This window comes from Cygnus atratus, chromosome 20 (assembly GCF_013377495.2).
Source record: "Cygnus atratus isolate AKBS03 ecotype Queensland, Australia chromosome 20, CAtr_DNAZoo_HiC_assembly, whole genome shotgun sequence".
NCBI classification, from domain to species: domain Eukaryota; kingdom Metazoa; phylum Chordata; class Aves; order Anseriformes; family Anatidae; genus Cygnus; species Cygnus atratus.
This window is the reverse complement of record NC_066381.1, coordinates 5,837,566-5,856,615: the sequence shown is the minus strand read 5'-3', so window position 1 is coordinate 5,856,615 and position 19,050 is coordinate 5,837,566. Positions and strand designations below refer to the sequence as shown.

Below are 19,050 nucleotides of genomic sequence, written 5' to 3'. Positions count from 1 at the left end.
CTTGTTAGCAGATGGAAGAGTGGATCTGTACAAAAGGAACCTCCGAAGTTTTCCCAAGGAAGACAGGATGATACAGCACAATGGCAGCATTTATCCCATTAATCCTGCCGTTCATGCCTTCATTGTTCTGCAAAACAAAGCTAATTCAAAAGGAAACGAAACGTGTTGCAAAATGACTTCAGCGAAAAGAAGGAATGTCTCTGCCATCAAAATGGGAAATTGAAAGATATTCATGAAAAATATTTGAGAAAACCAATTAAAAAGAGCTGTTTGAACCCTAACTAGTTTATAAAGTAAATGATCTCCTGCTCTCTCTTGTGTCTTCTGCTATTAATACAAATAAGGACAGAGGGGCAAGGGGAAAAGTGTGGAGGTATTTGAGACAGAAAGGGCAATGTAAAGAATAACAGATGTACTAAAGTTGCAGGAGAAGAAATAACATAATCTCACATAACTATAGTTTAGCCCTTAAAAAAGACACGGTCTAGTCAAAGCTTTTTCTGCACGTGCACCATCGGACGCCGAGGGCTGGGAGCCCCTTGGACATCAGCAAGAGCAGGGCAGAGCTGCGAGCTGTTTGCAGGAGTCCCAGGCCAGCTGCTGGAGAGAAAGTGCCAAAGCTGAAGTGAACGACTTGCTGTCTGCCTGGAGTGCGAGTCCCATAATGCTGCACAGGCATTTGACAAAACCCAAAGCCCAGAGCTGCTTAGAAAGCAGACGAAATGGAAGGAGGCCAAGAATAAGGGAAAGAGAGAGGAGATGTTGTAGATCAGCTCCTGCAGTAATGCCTACAGTCTGAGCTTACGTAGACGCTGCTGCTCTGAATCATGGTGTACTGCTTATATTTATCTCCTAATGATTTTCACGTTTACAGCAACTGCTTTTCTGATGGAAGCTGTGCTTTGGATTACTGTTGCTGTATAAACCAACATTTATAATGCCTACATCAGGTGCAGTCATTGTCATCAGGCAACAGTTACATCCCCTTACGTACGAGATGTTGAAATGACTGCTCTCGGGTAGCCACCACCCTTACACAACTGAAGAAATGGTGAACAAGCCATTTTTTTTATGTCATGATAATGAAGTGATGATATTGCTGAGTGACAGTTGCATTTTGTGGATGAATTTGTGCATATTACTATAGCTATAATGAAAGGTGCTTGCTTACAATGGGAAAATGAGTCATTTTAAATTTCCCTTTCTATTGCACCTGAGAGTTTATTAACTCATTAGGTCTAATCCTGTGCATGTTAGTCATCTGGATGCCTTTCATTATTTTCAGTGGGTTTAGGTATTGGGAAAATAAAGAAAAAACAAATGACTAGTCTGCTAACTGCATTAATAGAGAACAGGTTTCAGTGCAACAGTTGGTCTATCTGTACTGAGGTAGTAAGGTGTAGGGACTGTATTTTAATTATATTCCTATGGAATAACTGCCTTTCTCATTATCCTTAATAAATAATTCATACTTTCCTAAGGCTCCACTAAGGTTCATTATTCACAGCAGAATCCAAAAATCATTTTTGTTTTGTGTAAAGATCTCCCTCCATTTACCCGAGTAGGGGCTCTGCCTTTCATTTTCTTATAACACCCCCGATTTTGTCTTACGGCTAAGCGGTGGAAGGCCTGATGGTATTTACTCTGTCCCAGTTGCTCTTTTTTGCTGTGCCCCCCATCCCAGGCTGTGCCACACCAGCCTTTTCAGGCCGATTTCACCATTGGGCTCCAGACTCCCAATTTTTTTTTTTTTTTAGGAGCAGCCACCTGATGCCCCTATGGCCATAGCCTTCCACGGCGGGGCAACCAGTGACTGCGGTGCCATCGTGACACATCCCACGCTGCACCTCCTGCGTGCGGCACTAACAAACTCAAGTCCTTTATCCCTTTATTCTTTATTACGGCGCCACGAGAGGAAGACACCCCTCAGAAGGTGGTCGGGGCGTCTCGGCACCAAACCCCTGGGCACCCCGAGCCTCCTCCCCTCCACAGGAACCCCAAAGAGCCTCCAGCAGGGAGGCCTCGGGGCGGTGGCGGCCTCCTGGACGCAGGCGGGAGGGAGGAGGCTGAGGGATGGAGGCTGAGGGAGGCTGAGGGAGGCTGAGGGAGGCTGAGGGAGGCTGAGGGAGGCTGAGGGAGGCAGGGGGCGTGGCTTTCGGAGGCCACGCCCCCGCCGACGTCGCGGCGGTGACGCCATCACGCCCGGCGGGTGTCGGGTGACCTTGAGCGGCCGCCCCGCAGCCCGCTCCCCGCCGCCATGCCGCGAGGTGGCCGCAGCCGCACGTCCCGCGGGGCGCCCCCCGCCAGGTGAGGGCGGCAGGGGCACGGCCTCCCCTTCCCGGCCCCGTCGCCAGTCCGGGCTCGGCCGGGGGAACGGGGCTTTGTGGGGCCGGGGGGATTTGAGGGGGGAACGGGGCTTTGTGGGGCTGGGGGGGGCGGAACCGGGGCTCTGTGGGGTCGGGGCTCTGAGGCCGGAGGGCTCCCCCCCACCAGGGGTCTCCCCACCACTAGGGGTCTCCCCCAGGCTCTGAGGCCCGCTTTAAGCCGCCCCTTCCAGGCCCTGTCTCGCTTCCCGTGAGCTCTCGCGGTCCCTTGGGTGCTCCTGGCCTTGAAATCTAGAAATAAGGCCGCCGCTGGTCCCTCGGGATGTGGGGTGTGTAAGGCATTGAAAACCAAATAAAAATAATGCTGCCAGCCTCACCCTGCTGTGCACAGATCGTTCCCTGCAACACCGAGTCCGTGCCGTCCACGTGCAGGGCTACACAAGGAGGAATCACCTGCAGGCAGAAGGCCTTGACTTGTTTGGGGTTTGGAGCAATGATGTGGGTTTTTTCTCTTTGTGTCCTTGCAGCCGGGCGCCACAAATGAGAGCAGCTCCGCCGGCACCCGCCGCTCGGGCCCCTGTGCCGGCGGCAGCGCCGGCCTCCGCTGTGGGTGCTCCTGCGCCGAAGCAGCCTGGCCTGATGGCGCAGATGGCCACGACCGCGGCGGGAGTTGCTGTAGGCTCTGCCGTGGGCCACACCATAGGCCACGCGCTTACAGGAGGGTTTGGTGGGGGAAGCAGCTCGGAAGCTGCGAGGCCTGATATCACTTATCAGGTAAGAGAAAGCACAACTGGACGCTGGCTCGTGAAGTGTGGTTAATTTGAGAGGCCAGTTAGGTACAGGCTGAAGTAATTGTTATACGTTGAAAGACTGCACGAGTTCTGGCTGGGGAAAGAAAGGTAACTTTACTGACTCAGTTTCCAAGTTAACTACCACAGTCAACATGTTTATTTATCTTAAAAATAGTTCAAAGGGACACGAGTGATGTGTGCTTTTGGTATTGGGGACTGTTTCCTACATATATTCTGGTATATGGGTGTTGTTCCCTGCTGTAGTACCCGTGTGACTCAGAGGGGACTCCCATGTGCCCAGTCTGCTGATAAGATCTATTGCAAGATCGGTGTCCTGAAGTCACGTTCTGTGCTGCTCAAACATAATTAATGCTGTTGCCTTGCCCAGATGCTGTCCAGAGTTACTTAGTTGTTTGTAACTTATAAAACTGTTCAGAATGTCTGGTGTCACCGCTGGAAACTTTGTACTTCAACCCATTATTTGTTTTCCATTTAAAAAGTAATACATTTTGACAGAAATGCAGGGAAGTACACAGCAATCAGTACTGAGGGGGCATGGTTTCACGGGCTGGAGCTGTTGAAAAGGTGCTCACAGAGGTGTCTGCCATTTCAGGAACCCCAAGCAGCTCAACCTGCCTACCAGCAGCAGCAGCAGCAGTTTGCTCCTTGCCAGTATGAAATGAAACAATTCCTGGAGTGTGCGCAGAACCAGACTGACCTCAAACTGTGTGAGGGCTTCAGTGAAGTACTGAAGCAGTGCAGGTTTGCTAATGGTAAGCAGTGGTTACCAGACTAAAGGAGCTAATTGCTGCAGTCATTGTGTGGGTATGATGTCCTGTTTTTTCAATTCATTCTATAAAGAATAGGGATTGGTACAAAGCAGCGAGCAGAAGTCAGTTAAAGGGAGTCGTGGTTCTGTTGGCTTTCCTGTTTCGATCCAGTACATGTAGCTAGAGGTGGTGGGGTGGAGATGGCACGAATTCCTGATGCTTTCATACTAAACTAATGGAAGCCAATAATTTGGGAGAGTGGTGGCAGCATGCTTCGAGAAGCAGCGTAGCATTGCCAGCTTGGTACTGGGGAGTGCTGCTGGTCTGTAGCATGTGACTCTGGTTTGTTAGTTGTGCCTTTCTGATGTTGTTGGACAGAAGACTGCCAAACACAGGTGGCTGGATGGACTGTTGAAGCCTTCTCTCGAATATGTTCCTTCTTTCCCCTCAGTGTTTGCTGGGACACATATATGTCTACTTTATAGTAGGGGTCTGCAATTTAGGGATCTAAAACTTATTGTGACTAACTGTGCAACTTCTTATCTTACAGGTTTAGCTTAAGCCTCCAGAACAAGGTTGCTGAAGACCATCTTACAAGAACTGACCTATGAATGAAAAAGCTTCAGTGATAGTCTAAAGCTGTCTGATACCTTGTTAGTTTGTATATTCACACTGTTGTCCTTGTGGCTTGATTTCTGCCATAGCCTCTACATGTGATACAACTTAAACTGCAAACTAATTTAGCACAAAATGGAAAAATTAAGAATAAAGTGGAATGAACTAATGGGGGTCAACTGTTTTGTTGATTGTTGTGTTGAAGTGAACCAATAAAACTTCTCTCCAGAAGTCCTGTGCTCTAGTGGATTTTGGAATGTGGGGTAGGAGTTGAGTTTTAAGAATAAGCAGGCAAGAACTGAAGTTAGCAGGCTTAGCCTGCTTGCCAGGTACACTGACAGGAAAGGTGCCTGAAGGGCTGGAGCTCCAGGAGTCCAGGAACACCCTTTGGTTCCGTGGTTAGCTGTGCTTGCCAGACACCTCATCCTTGAGCATTTGAGCCCCAAGGGCAGCTTCTGCTCGTCACAATATGTAGTGACAAGGAAGGCAATGGCTGGCCACCATATTCTGCATACAGCAGGTCTCAGTTCCCTTAAAAATTAGCATCATATACTTGTTCGCATTCAAGAGAGTGAGAAACACCTTTCCTCTACTCAGAAAAAATGTGCTAGACCATTACCTGAGCAAGCCTATACAATACCAAGCAGTTCTACTCTTTTAAAATGACATATTACAGTCTTACGTTATTAGACTTGTAGATTCCAATAATGTAAGCAGAGGCTGTGGGTTTTTCTTCCTCATATTGGGAGTCTTGAACTGAAATGCAAGAACGTGGCCAAGTTGAGCAAGGGTGATGTGGCCTCCCCTTGCAGCTAGTTTAGAGAAGTAACAAAGCTAGTGGTGCCACGTGGAAGAAAAATCTTTCTTTAAAAAGTACTTACTGATGTGCCTGACAGTGCAAAGCCTCCTTTATCAGAGGGAGTAGCCAGTTCATGTCCTGCTAAAATACCCAGAGCATGCAGTGTAAATACCCTCCTGCACTTCAGCTTGTCATCGCGTGCCGCTGAGCTGTTTTGTGAACCCTGTGTGCATGTCTCGAGGACTACGGGTACCAGGATGGAGTGTTCTCATAGGGGGAGTGTGTGGGTGGGAATAAGGCTGTACTGAAACGTGCGATTCTTTTTAAAAAGCCATAGCATTACCTGCTTCTGCTGAGCTGCTTTTGTGCTGTTGTGTATTCTGCCTGGTCCCAAGAGCCTCCCATCTCTGATCTGCGGTTCCTGGAAGTGAAAAGATAAAATTAGCCTTCAGAACAGGGAGGGGCCGCCTCAAATGTGGGGGACAAGGACAAAAATACCTTTTCCCGGGGACACAAGCTGTGCTTCTGATAACAAATCTCGCATTTCAGTCGTGTTTCTCACCATACTGATAAAAAGAAGGGAAAAATACTCTGGGCCTGGCACTGAGCTGGTGCCGGGTTTGCAGCAGGTTTGGCCCCAGAGCGCAGCTCAGCAGCAGGCAGGGAGATGCGCTCGGGCTTTGGGTAAGGCAGAGCCCTTTCCAGACCCCACCTCCGAGCCTCTCTGAGGAAAATCACGGCGCGGTGTGGCTCGGGGGGGGAACCCTCGGCGCCCCCCCGGTGCCCCCCCCCAGCCACGGCACGACCCCTGCCGCCAGCCCCCCGCTGACGGCCCGCCCCGCGGGGCTCACCTCAGCGCCCTTCCCCTTCTCCCCGAGGCCTCAGCGCGGGGGCCTCCCCGGGCTCCCCTCAGCTCGGGGCCTTCCCCCGGTTCCCCCCCAGCTCGGACCACGGCCGCCCCCCCGTGCCGAGCCGCCCCCCGCGTTATTTTTGGCCCGGCCCGGCCCGGCCCGGCCCCCCGCCGCCTCCCGCCGGCCCCGCTCCATTTCCGCCCCGATGGCGCTCGGCTGAGGCGGCCGGCGAGGAGGTAACCAGGCGGGGTGGGGGGGGGGGGGTGCGTGTGTTTATGGGGTGGGGGCGCTCGCCCGGCCCCGATTCCGCTGCCGGTGCTTCGGGCCCCCCCCCCCGCTCCTGACCCCAAACCCCCCGGGAGGAGGCAGCGCCGGCCGGGCCCCCCCCGCCGAGCTGGGGCCGCAGGGATCCCCCCCTTTCCTCCAGCCAGGGCCCTGCCGCTGCGTCTCGCGTTTATAAGTCGTGGTGGCGTTGCTGGGCTTTATAAATTCCATTTAGGGCATTCATAGGTTTATGTATTCCTTTAATTTTCATTAAGGCTCTGTTAGATACCTGCCCCCCCGCGCTTGAGCTCTGACAGCAGGTTCACTGACTGGACCTGCAGCGTCAACCCTCGTAACCAGGTCAGGACGGACACGCTTCGATAATGGGATTTAAACTGCCCTGAGATGGGTGCCAGGGATTTAAACTGCCCTGAGATGGGAGCCAGCCTGCGAGCAGCCCCGCTGCCGTACCGCCGGCTTGTCTCAGAGCGAAGGGCAAAGGAGAACACAGGGTGCCGGGGCTGGAAACCTCGGGTCCGGCTGTAACCACTCAGCCCAAGCTTTGTTGCCGTATCCCAGCTGCTTTCCCTACCAGCATTAGAAAAAGCAGGAACGAGCGGAGGACGTCCTCTTCCCAGTGCTTAGAAAGAGAAACCGGTGAAAATTAGGGCTCGGGACAACCGGTTAATTTCCACGCTGCTATCCCAAAGCTCAAAATATTGCCACATCGCTCCTCCTCCAGCACGGACACAAAAAAAAACAACACCAAAAACAAAGGACAGCAGCCTTTCAGGCGTTTTTGGGTGTACACGTGCCCCCAAGGAAGCTCATACAGCTCTGTACTGCACTGCAGCTTGGCCCCGGCTGACCCTGCAGCAGTCCCCACCCTGCCCAACCGTCCCTCATCGCCCACCTCCCCTCCTCAGCCCTTTCCCTTTTAACATTTTTTTCCTACTTTTGCTCAGCCACAGCCTTTTGGACAGCATCATGTCAGAAGTAATCAGGGTGGGGGTCGGAAAAAAAAAAGTATTTGAAATTATGAGAAGTGGGTGGAGGAGAAGAGGTAGATTTCAATGCTTTGTGGGGTCTTTGGGTTGTGGTGTTATGTTTTTTTTTTGTTTTTTTTTTTTTTTTCCCTTTTCTTTGAGTGAATGCTGCTGCTGGGGACCTTTGGACCTCACGGTCGCGTGCTGCTGCAGTGCCCTGGCAGCACATGGCTGAGCGCTTTTCTCCTTGCAGCCCTTTCCTGCCCGTGAGCGAACACCAGGCGGGAGCCAGCCATGACGAAGGAGGAAGACCTCCCCGACTGGAGCTCGTCCAAGGAGTTTTACGAAAAATATGAGCCGAAGGAGGTTTTGGGCAGGTAAAGCTTGGTTTTAGCAAACTGCTGTTTTGCCCATTCCGGTACCCGATAACAAGAGTGTCGCACAGGAATCTGATCTGAACAGAGCCCGTAGCATCACAGGGTTAAAAATAGCAAAGAAGCGTTTTCCATCAGCTCAAAATCTGTCCCACCAAGACAGCATAACAGAGTGAGATGCATTTGTGAAGGAAACACTATGGTGCATCCATAGAGTTGGGCTGGGCGGGAGCAAGCAGACACTGCCCCAGCTCAGGACCCTTCCCGGGAGCAATATCACATCCCCAGGGTGGTCGGAGCCCAGGCCATGCTCACACCGTCCCCCTGACAATTAGTAGTTAGAAAGCAATTTGAGCCTGACCTCCCCACAACATCTCAGCATGCTAACTGGGAACAGAAAGCACCCCATCTTTCCCGTGTTGTCCCCGGCAGGGGGGTGAGCAGCGTCGTCCGTCGGTGCATTCACAAAGCCACGAGGCAGGAGTATGCCGTGAAGATCATCGACATCACGGCGGGCAACATATCCCCCAAGGAGGTGCAGGAGCTGCGGGAAGCCACCGCCAAGGAGATCGACATCCTCCGGAAAGTCTCGGGCCACCCCAACGTCAGTGAGTTGGGGAGGAGGTTTTTCTGCCTCATTTATTCTTCAGGGTGTTCCCAGGAAGGGTTTTGGGATGAAATCCCCAGAAGTCAGACCTCCACGAGCCCCATGGTCCCAGCAGGACACGGGGCACCTGCTCTGAGCAGCCTTTGCTCTATCTCTGCACACACGTGCCAGCAGTGCCCAGGCCACCCTGGCTATCTCCCTCCTGCTCTCCCACTCAAAACATTAACAAAGATCACCTCATTAATTTAATTAGCAATTAGATCAGCAATTTTTAGCCCATTATTGGAAAGGAACACGCTATGCATGGGGTATGTGTCAAGGAACATGCCGCACCATGCTCACAGCCCTCGTCTTTCATTGCAGTCCAGCTGAAGGACAGCTACGAATCCAGCACCTTCTTCTTCTTGGTGTTTGACCTGTAAGTACCCGCTCGCCCAGCACCGCCAGCTCCCTGAGCCCCAGTTGCCCCCATTTCTCCCTGCAAACAGCCATCAACCTAAATTCTCCCCAGCACCTTATGACCCAGAGAGGGCAAAGCAGGGGCACGACCAGGGCTCATGTCAGGTAGAAAAGAGCCAGCTCACTTCAGCCTTGCCCCCATTTCCCCTCCGTCAGCAGCTCAGGTTTCCCTGTAACCTTTGGTGGGAGCCCTCAGGCGTCCCCGCAAGTTATTTATATGCCCAGCAGGACCAGGGCTCGCGTGACGCCACAACTCATGACAGCGGGGCGGCGCGATGGATGTCAGGGTGAGCTGGCACCGGGAGAGCCCTGCCTGGTCCTTCCCCAAGCCTGCCTGCCCTGGGCACAGCCTTTCCTCCTCCTGCTTGGCATTTTGTGACAATATCTAGTCCTTTTTAACCCTTTTTATTAATGTGTCAGCTTGTCATTTGGTGTAGTGGGGGCCCTGGGGCTGTTACGGGGCAGCGAGCCCCAGGCAGTCCTCCCCAGGGGTTTGGGTCTGTTTTTCCCTCCCACGTGCAGGATGAAGAGAGGGGAGCTCTTCGACTACCTCACCGAGAAAGTCACCTTAAGCGAGAAGGAAACCAGGTAAGGCTGAAAACTGTGCTGCAAAAGCAGAGCACGGGTTGAAAGGACAACCTATTTTGCAGCACCCACGAGCAAAATACCCTCCCAGGCTGTCCCCCCACACCTGGCCGTTGAGGTTTTTGCACAGGGGCTGAGCTCCACCATGGTTCCTGTCCCCATCCCCTGGAGCACAGTGCTGAGGGGCATTGGGACTAGCAGAGGTGCTCTCACCCGTCCCCAGGAAGATCATGCGCGCGCTGCTGGAAGTGATCCAGTACCTCCACTCCATCGACATCGTCCACCGCGACCTGAAGCCGGAGAACATCCTCCTGGACGATGACATGAACATTAAGCTGACGGACTTCGGCTTCTCCTGCCAGCTGCATGAGAATGAGAAGCTCAAAGGTAGGCGTGTGGTGAGGAGGGCGCGATGCCGGGCTGGCCCAGCCACCCCATTAACACAGTGCCTGCAGTGAGGTAGTGGAGCCCCTCCAGCCCCAGCGACTCCAGCCCTTACTCTTTTTGATGATGATGTTGTTGCCCCCTTAGGAAAACCATCCCATTTTTCCACTTTTTTTTCCTGTTGTCCTGTTGACCCACATCACCCCATTCATTAAGTTTTTCCCTCTCCTACCCTGCAAAGAACCAAGTATCCAACAACAGGCATCACCCACCAGCACACCCATCGCTCTCCTCACTTGCATTTTATAATTCATTATAATTCACCAAGAAAAGTCACAAGCAAGGTGCACGCGAGATGCAGTTACTGCCATCACCGTCACTGCAATGATCCCACCCGGATCCAGACACCCCGTGTTGTCTGTGGGTCACTAAGGGGATGCTCTCCCCTGTTTTGCAGAAATCTGTGGCACACCCGGCTACCTAGCCCCCGAAATCCTGCAGTGCTCCATGGATGATGAGCACCAGGGCTATGGGAAGGAAGTGGACATGTGAGTGAGATGCCTGCCCTCCTGCCCTCAGCCCCTGGGGTGCTTCCAAAATGATCATAGTTCAAGGCACAGCAGGAGCTGCTCCTTGCTGGTCAGTGGCTGGGGACCAGCTGTAGGGTTTGTGAGGAGCTGAATGATGCACCAAAAAAACAGGGGGTTGCAAGGGGCTGGCCTGGCGAGCAGGGAGCTGTGGGAACAACAGCCTCTAGCTGTGCCCGTGTCCCCAGGGGAGAGCCCAGAGCTGCTGGAGCCCAGCAGGGGCTTTGCCACCCGCTCTGGTGGCTTTGGGCTCAGGTCTGCAGTGGTCAGAGCTGCAACCAACCACTTGGGACACACAGGGGCATTTCAGCCTCCTTTCAGCTTAGCTACCTCCAGCACACCCTGTGGGAGGACACCGTGCCACAGCCTGAGCCAAAACAGCCAAGGTACATCCAGCCTCACTGGTACCTCCAGGTCCCACATCTCCCTCCCCTAAAACAAGACAAAAAAACCCACCAAGTAAGGCGCATGCTTCCAACTCAGCTTCCTCCTGCAGCACTAGGAGAGCAGCCCCACACCACCACCATCTGCATGACTCAAAAACCCGCTGCTCCCTGTGACCCGTTAGGGCTGATGAGCCCCAGCAACGAGCTCAGCCCCCTCATCAGAACCAAGCAGAGCAGCTTCCTCTTGGTTTTCCAGGCTGCCCAGGCCACCTCCACCCCATTACCCCCTGGCTGAAGGGAGGCACAGAGCCACCCTTTGGGCACGGAGCCAGCTGGGCACCCCGTGGGTGCTGCTGAGGCTGGTGTGTCCCCCTGGGTCCCCGCAGGTGGAGCACCGGGGTGATCATGTACACCCTGCTGGCCGGCTCGCCTCCCTTCTGGCACCGCAAGCAGATGCTGATGCTGCGGATGATCATGAACGGGGACTATCAGTTCGGCTCCCCGGAGTGGGACGACCGCTCTGACACCGTCAAGGACCTGGTGGGTGCTCAGGGATGGGAGGACCTGAGGGGGGGAGCAGGTGCCTGGGACACCCTGGGTCGATCCGATGCCCTCCCGCAGATCTCCCGGTTCCTGGTGGTGGACCCCCGACAGCGGTACACAGCCAGCGAGGCGCTGGCACACCCCTTCTTCCAGCAGTACGATGTGGAAGAGGTTCGGCACTTCAGCCCCTTCCGGAAATTCAAGGTGAGGTTGCTGCCGGTGTACCTGGGAACGGCGTAGCCAGAGCCCGGGAGGTGAGCGGTGGGCTGGATTTCCTAGCTAAGGTGGGAGAAACTGGGCATTCAACAAAGCTGGTGGACCGAGGCTTTGTCAGGACGCAGCAGTCAGGTTTGAGATCCTTTTCTGAGCAGTGTTTCATTTTCTGGTACTTCCTAAGGGCTTTTTCACAGAGGGAGGGGTAAATAAAGAGAGAGAGAAACCTGCCTCAAAAAAAAAAGAAAGTTACTTTCAAGGGGAAATCAGTGAATCTGACTTCACACAAATGCATGAAATGATGCAAAGAGTGATAAAACAGGTCAATCCTTTCCCCTCTCCCATAGCTAGTTATTAGGACTATGTTATTATGTTAGGGTAAATATTAGGGCAGTGCAAAGGGTATCCAAAATGGCATTAGATGAAACATGCAGGGCTGACGTGGTTTTGATATTAAAATCACATTTGGAGAAAGCTCGTACCACTCATATGGAACTAAATAATGGTGCAGGAGCTGGGCTCCCTCCTGACACCCCTGTGCAATAGCAGCAATTTGGGGCGTGTTAGCCCTGATGCAGTCCCTGCGTGGGACCCGATCAGCAATTTGCCTGTTCCCCTTGTGCTGCAGGTGATCTGCCTGACCGTCCTGGCATCCGTCCGCATTTACTACCAGTACCGGATGGTCAAGGCGGTGACGCGGGAGCTGGTGGTGCGGGATCCGTACGCCCTGAAGCCCGTCCGCAAGCTGATCGACGCCTGCGCCTTCAGAACCTACCGCCACTGGGTGAAGAAGGGGGAGGCGCAGAACAGAGCCGCTCTCTTCGAGAACACCTGCAAGGCTGTTTTGCTCACCCTGGCAGCAGAGGAAGAGCTGTTTTGATCGCAGCACCTCTGCTGCATAAGCTGGTGGGTTTGCTCAGAGTTAAGGTGAATAAAATGTTTCAAAACCCACCAGTGATTTCTTGTACTTTTTCTTAAAAAATACTGCTGGCCTTAAGTTAGGTGCAAACAGCTGTCAAGGCTGTGGTTTGCCCTGGGGGTATATCCCAGTCTGAGTTTCCTCCAAAATCACTGGAAGGGACCGCTTTGGAGAAGCCACCTCCAGTAGAGCTGCAGCCCAGTGCTGGACCCGTACAGGCTGAGCAGTGCCTGGGACTCCTGCACCATCGGGCTGGGGGACAGAGGCAGCCCGCAGCACATTTGTAGCCCTCACGTGCTGGTTATAACATCCAAGCTGGGTTACTGACGTGTGTCATCCACGCACTTGGGAATGGAAACACATGGCTCTGTCACGAAGGGACAGTAAAGGTGCCTCACTGCACCTGGGAAGGCTCAGGGCTGATACAGAGCTGGCATTTCCTGAGGAGATGGGCGCTGATGTATGCCAGGCTGCCAGAGACGCGTCCCCACTGCTTCCTCTGCAGTGGCTGACAGGGACCTGGCACGGGAGGGAACAAGCACTGGCCAGGAAGACAGCAGCAGTGCCTGTGCTGGGCTGGAATCAGAGCAGCTCTGAGCCAGCCCGGTGCATTGGGGTCACATATGTACATCCCTCTACTTGTCTGAAACACACACCAAAAGGAGAGCTGTGATGTCCACAACACAAAGAGGACAGAGACAGCACACCCTGCCTGTCATTCCCAATCACCACTCAGTGCCCAGACATCCCTGCACAGAAATGAGTTTTAGCTGAAAATACTTATTTTTAATTTTTAAAACTGCGTGGGTTTAATGAAAGTGACTGTCAGGGATTACTGTTCATCTCCACAGGAGAAAATGTCTACAATGTTTCCAAGTGACCTCTTCAGAGCTCAGGTTTGGTCCTGCTTTTCTTGGTGGCGTGATCCAGGATGTCAGCAGCGCAGCGGAAGCTGAGGTTATCAGATGCTGAATCTGGTGTGTTCCCCATTCTCGGATGGAAAAAAGATATCTAGAGTTAGGGAACCTTAATAATTTAATGCTTAAATCATTGAATGTGACCCTGTGTAACAGACTGCAAACATCTTCCACTTACCTGAATAATTTCTAGAAAAACATTTAACTATAAATTCTTGATGGAAATTAAAAAATACTTGAGAAGTAATAGGAATGTGTTTACAGCAGTAAAATTTTTAGCAGTATCTGCAGTATGTTTTCCTAAATGCTTCTCAGAAAAACTGAGCGGGAACAGACAGACATCTTCTAAAATAACACCCCCTTCTTATACCACCAAGGAAGAAATCGTTGTGAAGCAGTGCTCGGGCACTGCACAGACCTACCTGGTGGTAACACGAGCTTTATGATTTGCAGACCCATCTGCAGTGTCAATCCAAGAGGCCCCTCTCAGGACGTGCATCTTCTGAGCACGCTGCCTTGAGCGCCCTGGTGCCAGGTACTCTGACGCAGTCCACTCCCAAGTGTTCCCCAGCAAATCGTAGAGCCCTGAGACACAAGAGGTTTTGCACAAGGATTACGGGAGCACATCTGCAGGGGTTGCAAAAGCACTTTTGTGTATGGGAAGGGGGTGCAACATCTAAAGTGTCGCTGGAAAAATGTGGTTTAGTGGTGAGACTAGGAACCAGAAGCTCGTTACTGTATTGCTAACTAACTGCAGATAGACCTCCGACAAACCTCTCATCTTAAATGTCTCATCGTTTTTCATCTGCAGGAGGGAATGGCATCTGCTGCCCTCCAGCGTGCCTGGGATTTTCAGATAAATCACACGGCAGTGCAAAATAACTGTTAGTTAAGATCAAGGGATGGTTTGGTGCATTGAAGTGCAGCAGGTGTACGTCAGCCAGCTGTGGTAACAATCTTCAATGCTTTTGCTGTACTCATTCCACCAAGATGCCGATGTGATTCCATTTCACATTTGAAACTTCTACAACTACGGGATTTTATACTAGTGCTAAATGGATGTTAGGAAGCACATGTCACCCCAAAACCATAACCAGGATGAACTCCGTACCATAGTTGTTCTGAGGTGAGAATGCTGCCACTGGTGACACCCCATGATAACCATCTTCAGCTGTGTCAACCCTCGGGAAATCGCCCTGTGTGAAGAAAGATCACGCTGAGCAAAGAGCCACTGCAGAGAAGAAGAAAAATAACTTTTTCTTTTAAAACAAACCCTGTCACACTCAAATAATGGAAATAGCTCTCCATTACAAATTAACTCTACATGGCATGTGTGTCCAAGAGGGCAAATCACTCATCTAAAGTTCTCCCGAGGGAAAAAACAACAACACGCTTTTCAAAAAAACTTGATGTATGAGTTTTGGGGAGAACTGAAATCCCAGCTTCCCAGGGAAACTAGGCTGAGTCTGTTCCCTCTAACAGTATTTCAGAGTACTCCTCAGGAGCTGATCTTCAGGACTTCGCAGGTAGGTCTGTATTGCTTCCCAGGAGCACGCTCTGACAGCTACACATACACTGCGTTCAAGTTAAATGTCACCAAAAGACCTCAGCTGAGATGGGATGATTTGTAGGATCTTACCTGCCACAGGTTTGTACGGTTTGGCTGAAACTTGTTTCCCCAGGGATACAGCCTTTCTGTCAAGGAAGAAGAGACCAGTTACCCCACGAGTCAGCCCTGCGCTGGATCGCCTATTTTTAACCAGGCTTTTGTAACCGTCCTTCTCCTTAAGCCACTGCTTATTCCACTCCCAGGCTGAAAAAGGTCATTCAGCCCCCTAGATTAACCTCTGAAAACGTCTTTATATTGAGCTACCCGAGCTTTCACGGATACAGTAAAACAAACTTCGCTTGATGTGGGTTTGGGAAAAGGTCCCGGCCTGTCCTACGTACGCTCCAGTCCTCCCCGTGCAGCGAACTCCCACTCCTCCTCGGCAGGGAGCCTCTTCCCCTTCCACTCGCAGAATGCCTGCGCGTCATTCCAGCTCACATGCAGCACCGGGTGGTCCAGCCTGTCCTTGATGCTGGAGCCAGGACCTGCAGGCTGGGAAGCGTTGCATTGAGCAGATCTTAACTGATTTAAGCATTTTTCAACAACAACAACAAAAAAAGAAATAGAAGATAGAGCAGACCAGGGGGTGGAAACCTGTACAAAGGAACCAGATGTGTTTTTTTCCCCTGTTCAGTCAGTAAGGCTCAGCATACAAAAAGATGTGCGTGCTCCCAGCAGAGCTTGGTTCTGCCCCTGCAGGGAGAGGACTCACCACGCCTGATTTTTGCTCACCTGTCGCCAGAAAGCCTTCTCAATCGGCAGCCACCAAGGGGCAGACTAGAAAAAGAAATGACACCAGATTAAAGCTATACTGGTGAATGACCCCCCTCCCCAGCACCATGCACACTTAACTTGTTCTACAGCACTAGTTGTCAAGAAGAGCATGTGTTAGTCTGGAAATGGTTAAATATTGTGGTTTGATCCAGATTATCACAGGCATTTTAATATTGCTTTTCAACAGAGTAGAGAATCTGCTTTTAAAAGTAAAAACAGATCAAGAAGTCCATGGTATTTATTTATTAATTAAATCCTAAACCAGAAAAAAGTTGTTTGAAACATACTTTGCTCTCTCCCAGCTCACTGGAAGATCTAGAGAGCCAAGTTTGGCAGCATTTGGAGAGGATGTAAACAGAAGAGGCCATAAACCAATCCAGGCTCAATCCTGCTGTTCAGTTTCAAAAGCAAAACAAGCCCAGGCTAAGGAAAAGAAGCCTTGAGGAAGGCCAGGCTGGGCAGTAGCTGTTACTCAGCTGAAAAGCAATACCTACTGCAATCAGCAAGGTTCTGCCCTCACTGGTTTTGTGCTTACGAGGAGGTCAGACAAAAACATGAGCAGAACCACCATCGTTATCATCACTAAGTCATCCCCAGGGGCAACACCCACCTACTAAAACCTCTCAAATTCCAGGTGGGATGCAGATTTACCTCCAGTTTTTGGGTGACTTTTTTTTTCATCTCTTCCGATACGAAATCCTCAAAGACAAAGCTCCAGCCAAATGCTTCTGCTTCTGTTTTGAATTTCTTTTCTCTAACAAACTCCCTGGCATAAACACAACATGCTCAGGCATCTGGGTAAGAGGTCAAGACTCACACCAGCAAATACCACGAGCTGCACATGCAACAAGTCCAGAGCAATGCAAACGTACAGGAGCTAGAGACACCCGGATCTGCAGGGAGTCCCAGCTCCTCGCTGGCACAGCTCCGATGGGTTTGACAGGTAAGGATTTAAATGGCCTGATCTCAATCCCTTCACAGGTCTGCTGATTCGGTTTAACATTATGTAAGTAAACTTCTACTGCGCCCTGCTCTGTCGCAAAATGCAACTGCACCAATCAAAAATCCTTGCCACTAAAAGCTGCAGCTGCTATTAGTTAAACGCCCCCAAAACGCAACAAATGTCATGTGCTGCTGACTAACCTCCCCCTGCCTCTGTCCTATTCATTTCTTCATTGTTTTAAGAATGGATTTATTACTGTACGCTGTTGGGCAGCTGCTGGTGTCTGGAAACTATGGCTCTTCTTAACTAAGAAGGGCTCAGCTGGGTAAGTAAAGGCATTTCCCCCAGTATGTTCACCAGTGCTTTGCATGAGAACTTCTATGAAGTACATGGAGGAGCGATCCAGTATTTACAAAGGGAAACTGAACCTACAACAACCTGAAATAGTACAGCCCTATTAGTTACAACAGAGGAGCACATTACATTTGCAAGCTACAGCAGTAAGATCCTTCAGCCTGCACCTGTAACAGTGATTTATTACTGACAGACCTATTTTTTGTGCTAATGGAACTGCTAGGAGCGTGCGTTACCTTCCAGACCCCAGAAGAAGCTTCCAGACCCCAGAAGACCCATCACCAAGAGCCACGCCCTGCTGGCAGCTCCCCACAGATTAAGTGGATCCAAAACTTTGTCTTACCTGAAATCCCTGTTTGTGACAGGATATTTGTCAATAGCAAACGGCTTCACGGTCACCTCCCTGACGGGCCCTTCTTCATTTCTGTTCTCTGGGGAACTGGATCCCATCTGAAACGTCCCACCAGGGAGCTGCACCATGTTTTCATCTTTTCCATATGCTAAAAGAGTGAAGTAATTCAGTACAAGAACATTAACTTGTAAAAATGAATGCACAGGACAGTATACTTTAATTGCCAAAAAAGTTGCTTTATATACAGGAGATACGGTGCAATATAATAAGTGACTATGATTAGCACATATATATGCATATTTTTAAATAAGCTATATTTTAAGGTCTCATTTTCAGCATTTCTCTTGGGAAAGGAACAGCTTCAGTCAGGACAAATCAGCAAATCCCTTAAACTAATCCTTTGCTGCATTTGAAGAAAGGGAACCCGTGCAGTGAAGTGATTTCAAAGCATCCCTGCGAGGCAGACGGACAAACAAGAGCAGCACAAGCTCCGTAACTCACCGAGCAGGGCTTGGCTGCAACCCAACACGCAGCAGCAAACCACAAGCGTGAGGCGCATCTCCCTAGGAGCGGTGCCAAGCAGCAGCAGCAGCGGGTGCAGTGCAAACAGAAAAGTGAGTCGGCAGCGGAACCGAAACGCTTTGACCCAGAAGTGCTCCAGGCTGGGGGAAGCGTTTCCGGGAGGGAAGGGACGCACTTCCCCGCGCCAGCACGCTGCTGCACATGCTGCATGCCAGGCCTGTTGCACCCACTGAGCAGATGCTTTTCCTTTCAGAAAGGAGGAAAAAAAAAAGGATACTTTCATACCATATTGATTGCACATGAAAGTTATAAAGTATTTCACCTCCACACATGCAAAGCCCCCTGCTAGCAGTGCCACTGATAAAACCACCACCACTTGAGCATGCTCTTCATGCAAGTTTTGTTTTTAAGACGGTTGCTCATTCAAGTCAGCCACCTGGCTGTGACGAGGGGGGATGAAATAATCCCTCTATCAGCTCTACAGCAAGCTGCCACCTTCAGGCCTACTCTAGGACACAGCCCCAGCTTCAGGGTACCTGCCCTGGCAGCCATTCCAGGCAGCTTCCCCTTTCCAGCCACCAGCAAAAATCCCAAGAATCCAGTGACAGCTCTGAGCGAAAGCAGCGGAGACCTGAACACTTGTGCACACACTTTATTTGTGCCCTTGTAACCCAACTTCCCCCTTGCACACACTGGATACGTTTGCTTTTTAGATGTATCCCACTTGACAGATACCTGTATTTTGACTCCTCAGTCTGGTAATGACAAAGAGGATGATGAGGATTTGGCAAAATCACCTTAAGACTGCAGTAGGCTGTTTTTCTCCCATGAATTCAATTACCTGCTTAACGGGGTTTTCATTCAGAGTTCTGCCTAGATCTGGTGTAGTGTTAGCAGTCCATGAATACTTACCCGGAGCACAAGGTGGTAAATGGTAAAAAGCAACCAGTATTACGGCAAGGATGTCACCTCAACACACACCCCCAACCATTCTGGAGCACATTAACCAAGTTTTGTGACCAAACTGTGAACTGTGAAGTGATCTGCTTAATCCAGCTGTGTAATGTACTGCACATATTCCATTTAAACCCACATTATCCAGAAGCAGTGTCCTGAACAGTA

The 19,050-nt window shown here is 51.1% G+C and overlaps 3 protein-coding genes across 3 annotated transcripts; 2 read left to right on the top strand and 1 right to left on the bottom strand.

Annotated features, from left to right (window-relative positions):
- The first annotated feature begins 2,163 nt into the window (after positions 1–2,163).
- On the top strand, positions 2,164–4,731 carry CHCHD2 (coiled-coil-helix-coiled-coil-helix domain containing 2). The gene is made up of 4 exons (XM_035559279.1): positions 2,164–2,307; positions 2,852–3,098; positions 3,729–3,888; positions 4,436–4,731. Exons 1-4 carry the CDS (start codon positions 2,258–2,260, stop codon positions 4,444–4,446), a joined length of 468 nt encoding a protein of 155 aa, XP_035415172.1. The 5' UTR covers positions 2,164–2,257; the 3' UTR covers positions 4,447–4,731.
- A 1,422-nt stretch (positions 4,732–6,153) lies between these two features.
- On the top strand, positions 6,154–12,489 carry PHKG1 (phosphorylase kinase catalytic subunit gamma 1). The gene is made up of 10 exons (XM_035559276.1): positions 6,154–6,386; positions 7,654–7,777; positions 8,207–8,382; positions 8,745–8,799; positions 9,363–9,428; positions 9,649–9,812; positions 10,267–10,357; positions 11,169–11,322; positions 11,404–11,529; positions 12,167–12,489. Exons 2-10 carry the CDS (start codon positions 7,695–7,697, stop codon positions 12,416–12,418), a joined length of 1,167 nt encoding a protein of 388 aa, XP_035415169.1. The 5' UTR covers positions 6,154–6,386; positions 7,654–7,694; the 3' UTR covers positions 12,419–12,489.
- A 732-nt stretch (positions 12,490–13,221) lies between these two features.
- Positions 13,222–18,072, bottom strand: SUMF2 (sulfatase modifying factor 2). The gene is made up of 9 exons (XM_035559277.2): positions 17,908–18,072; positions 17,398–17,554; positions 16,409–16,523; positions 15,716–15,760; positions 15,325–15,475; positions 15,014–15,069; positions 14,486–14,570; positions 13,797–13,959; positions 13,222–13,448 (listed from the first exon to the last, which is right to left on the bottom strand). Exons 1-9 carry the CDS (start codon positions 17,963–17,965, stop codon positions 13,343–13,345), a joined length of 936 nt encoding a protein of 311 aa, XP_035415170.1. The 5' UTR covers positions 17,966–18,072; the 3' UTR covers positions 13,222–13,342.
- Positions 18,073–19,050: the final 978 nt, after the last annotated feature.

What these genes read in the sequence shown, in the direction of transcription:
- CHCHD2 (XM_035559279.1), top strand. Translation starts at nt 2,258, where the DNA reads ATGCCGCGAGGTGGCCGCAGCCGCACGTCCCGCGGGGCGCCCCCCGCC. An exon ending in CGCGGGGCGCCCCCCGCCAG is followed by an intron (nt 2,308 to 2,851) that starts GTGAGGGCGGCA and finishes GTGTCCTTGCAG; the next exon opens with CCGGGCGCCACAAATGAGAG. An exon ending in GGCCTGATATCACTTATCAG is followed by an intron (nt 3,099 to 3,728) that starts GTAAGAGAAAGC and finishes CTGCCATTTCAG; the next exon opens with GAACCCCAAGCAGCTCAACC.
- PHKG1 (XM_035559276.1), top strand. Translation starts at nt 7,695, where the DNA reads ATGACGAAGGAGGAAGACCTCCCCGACTGGAGCTCGTCCAAGGAGTTT. An exon ending in CTCGGGCCACCCCAACGTCA is followed by an intron (nt 8,383 to 8,744) that starts GTGAGTTGGGGA and finishes CTTTCATTGCAG; the next exon opens with TCCAGCTGAAGGACAGCTAC. An exon ending in TTCTTCTTGGTGTTTGACCT is followed by an intron (nt 8,800 to 9,362) that starts GTAAGTACCCGC and finishes TCCCACGTGCAG; the next exon opens with GATGAAGAGAGGGGAGCTCT.
- SUMF2 (XM_035559277.2), bottom strand. Translation starts at nt 17,965, where the DNA reads ATGCGCCTCACGCTTGTGGTTTGCTGCTGCGTGTTGGGTTGCAGCCAA. An exon ending in GTCACAAACAGGGATTTCAG is followed by an intron (nt 16,524 to 17,397) that starts GTAAGACAAAGT and finishes TGTTTATGCCAG; the next exon opens with GGAGTTTGTTAGAGAAAAGA. An exon ending in TGCACGGGGAGGACTGGAGC is followed by an intron (nt 15,070 to 15,324) that starts GTACGTAGGACA and finishes CTTCCTTGACAG; the next exon opens with AAAGGCTGTATCCCTGGGGA.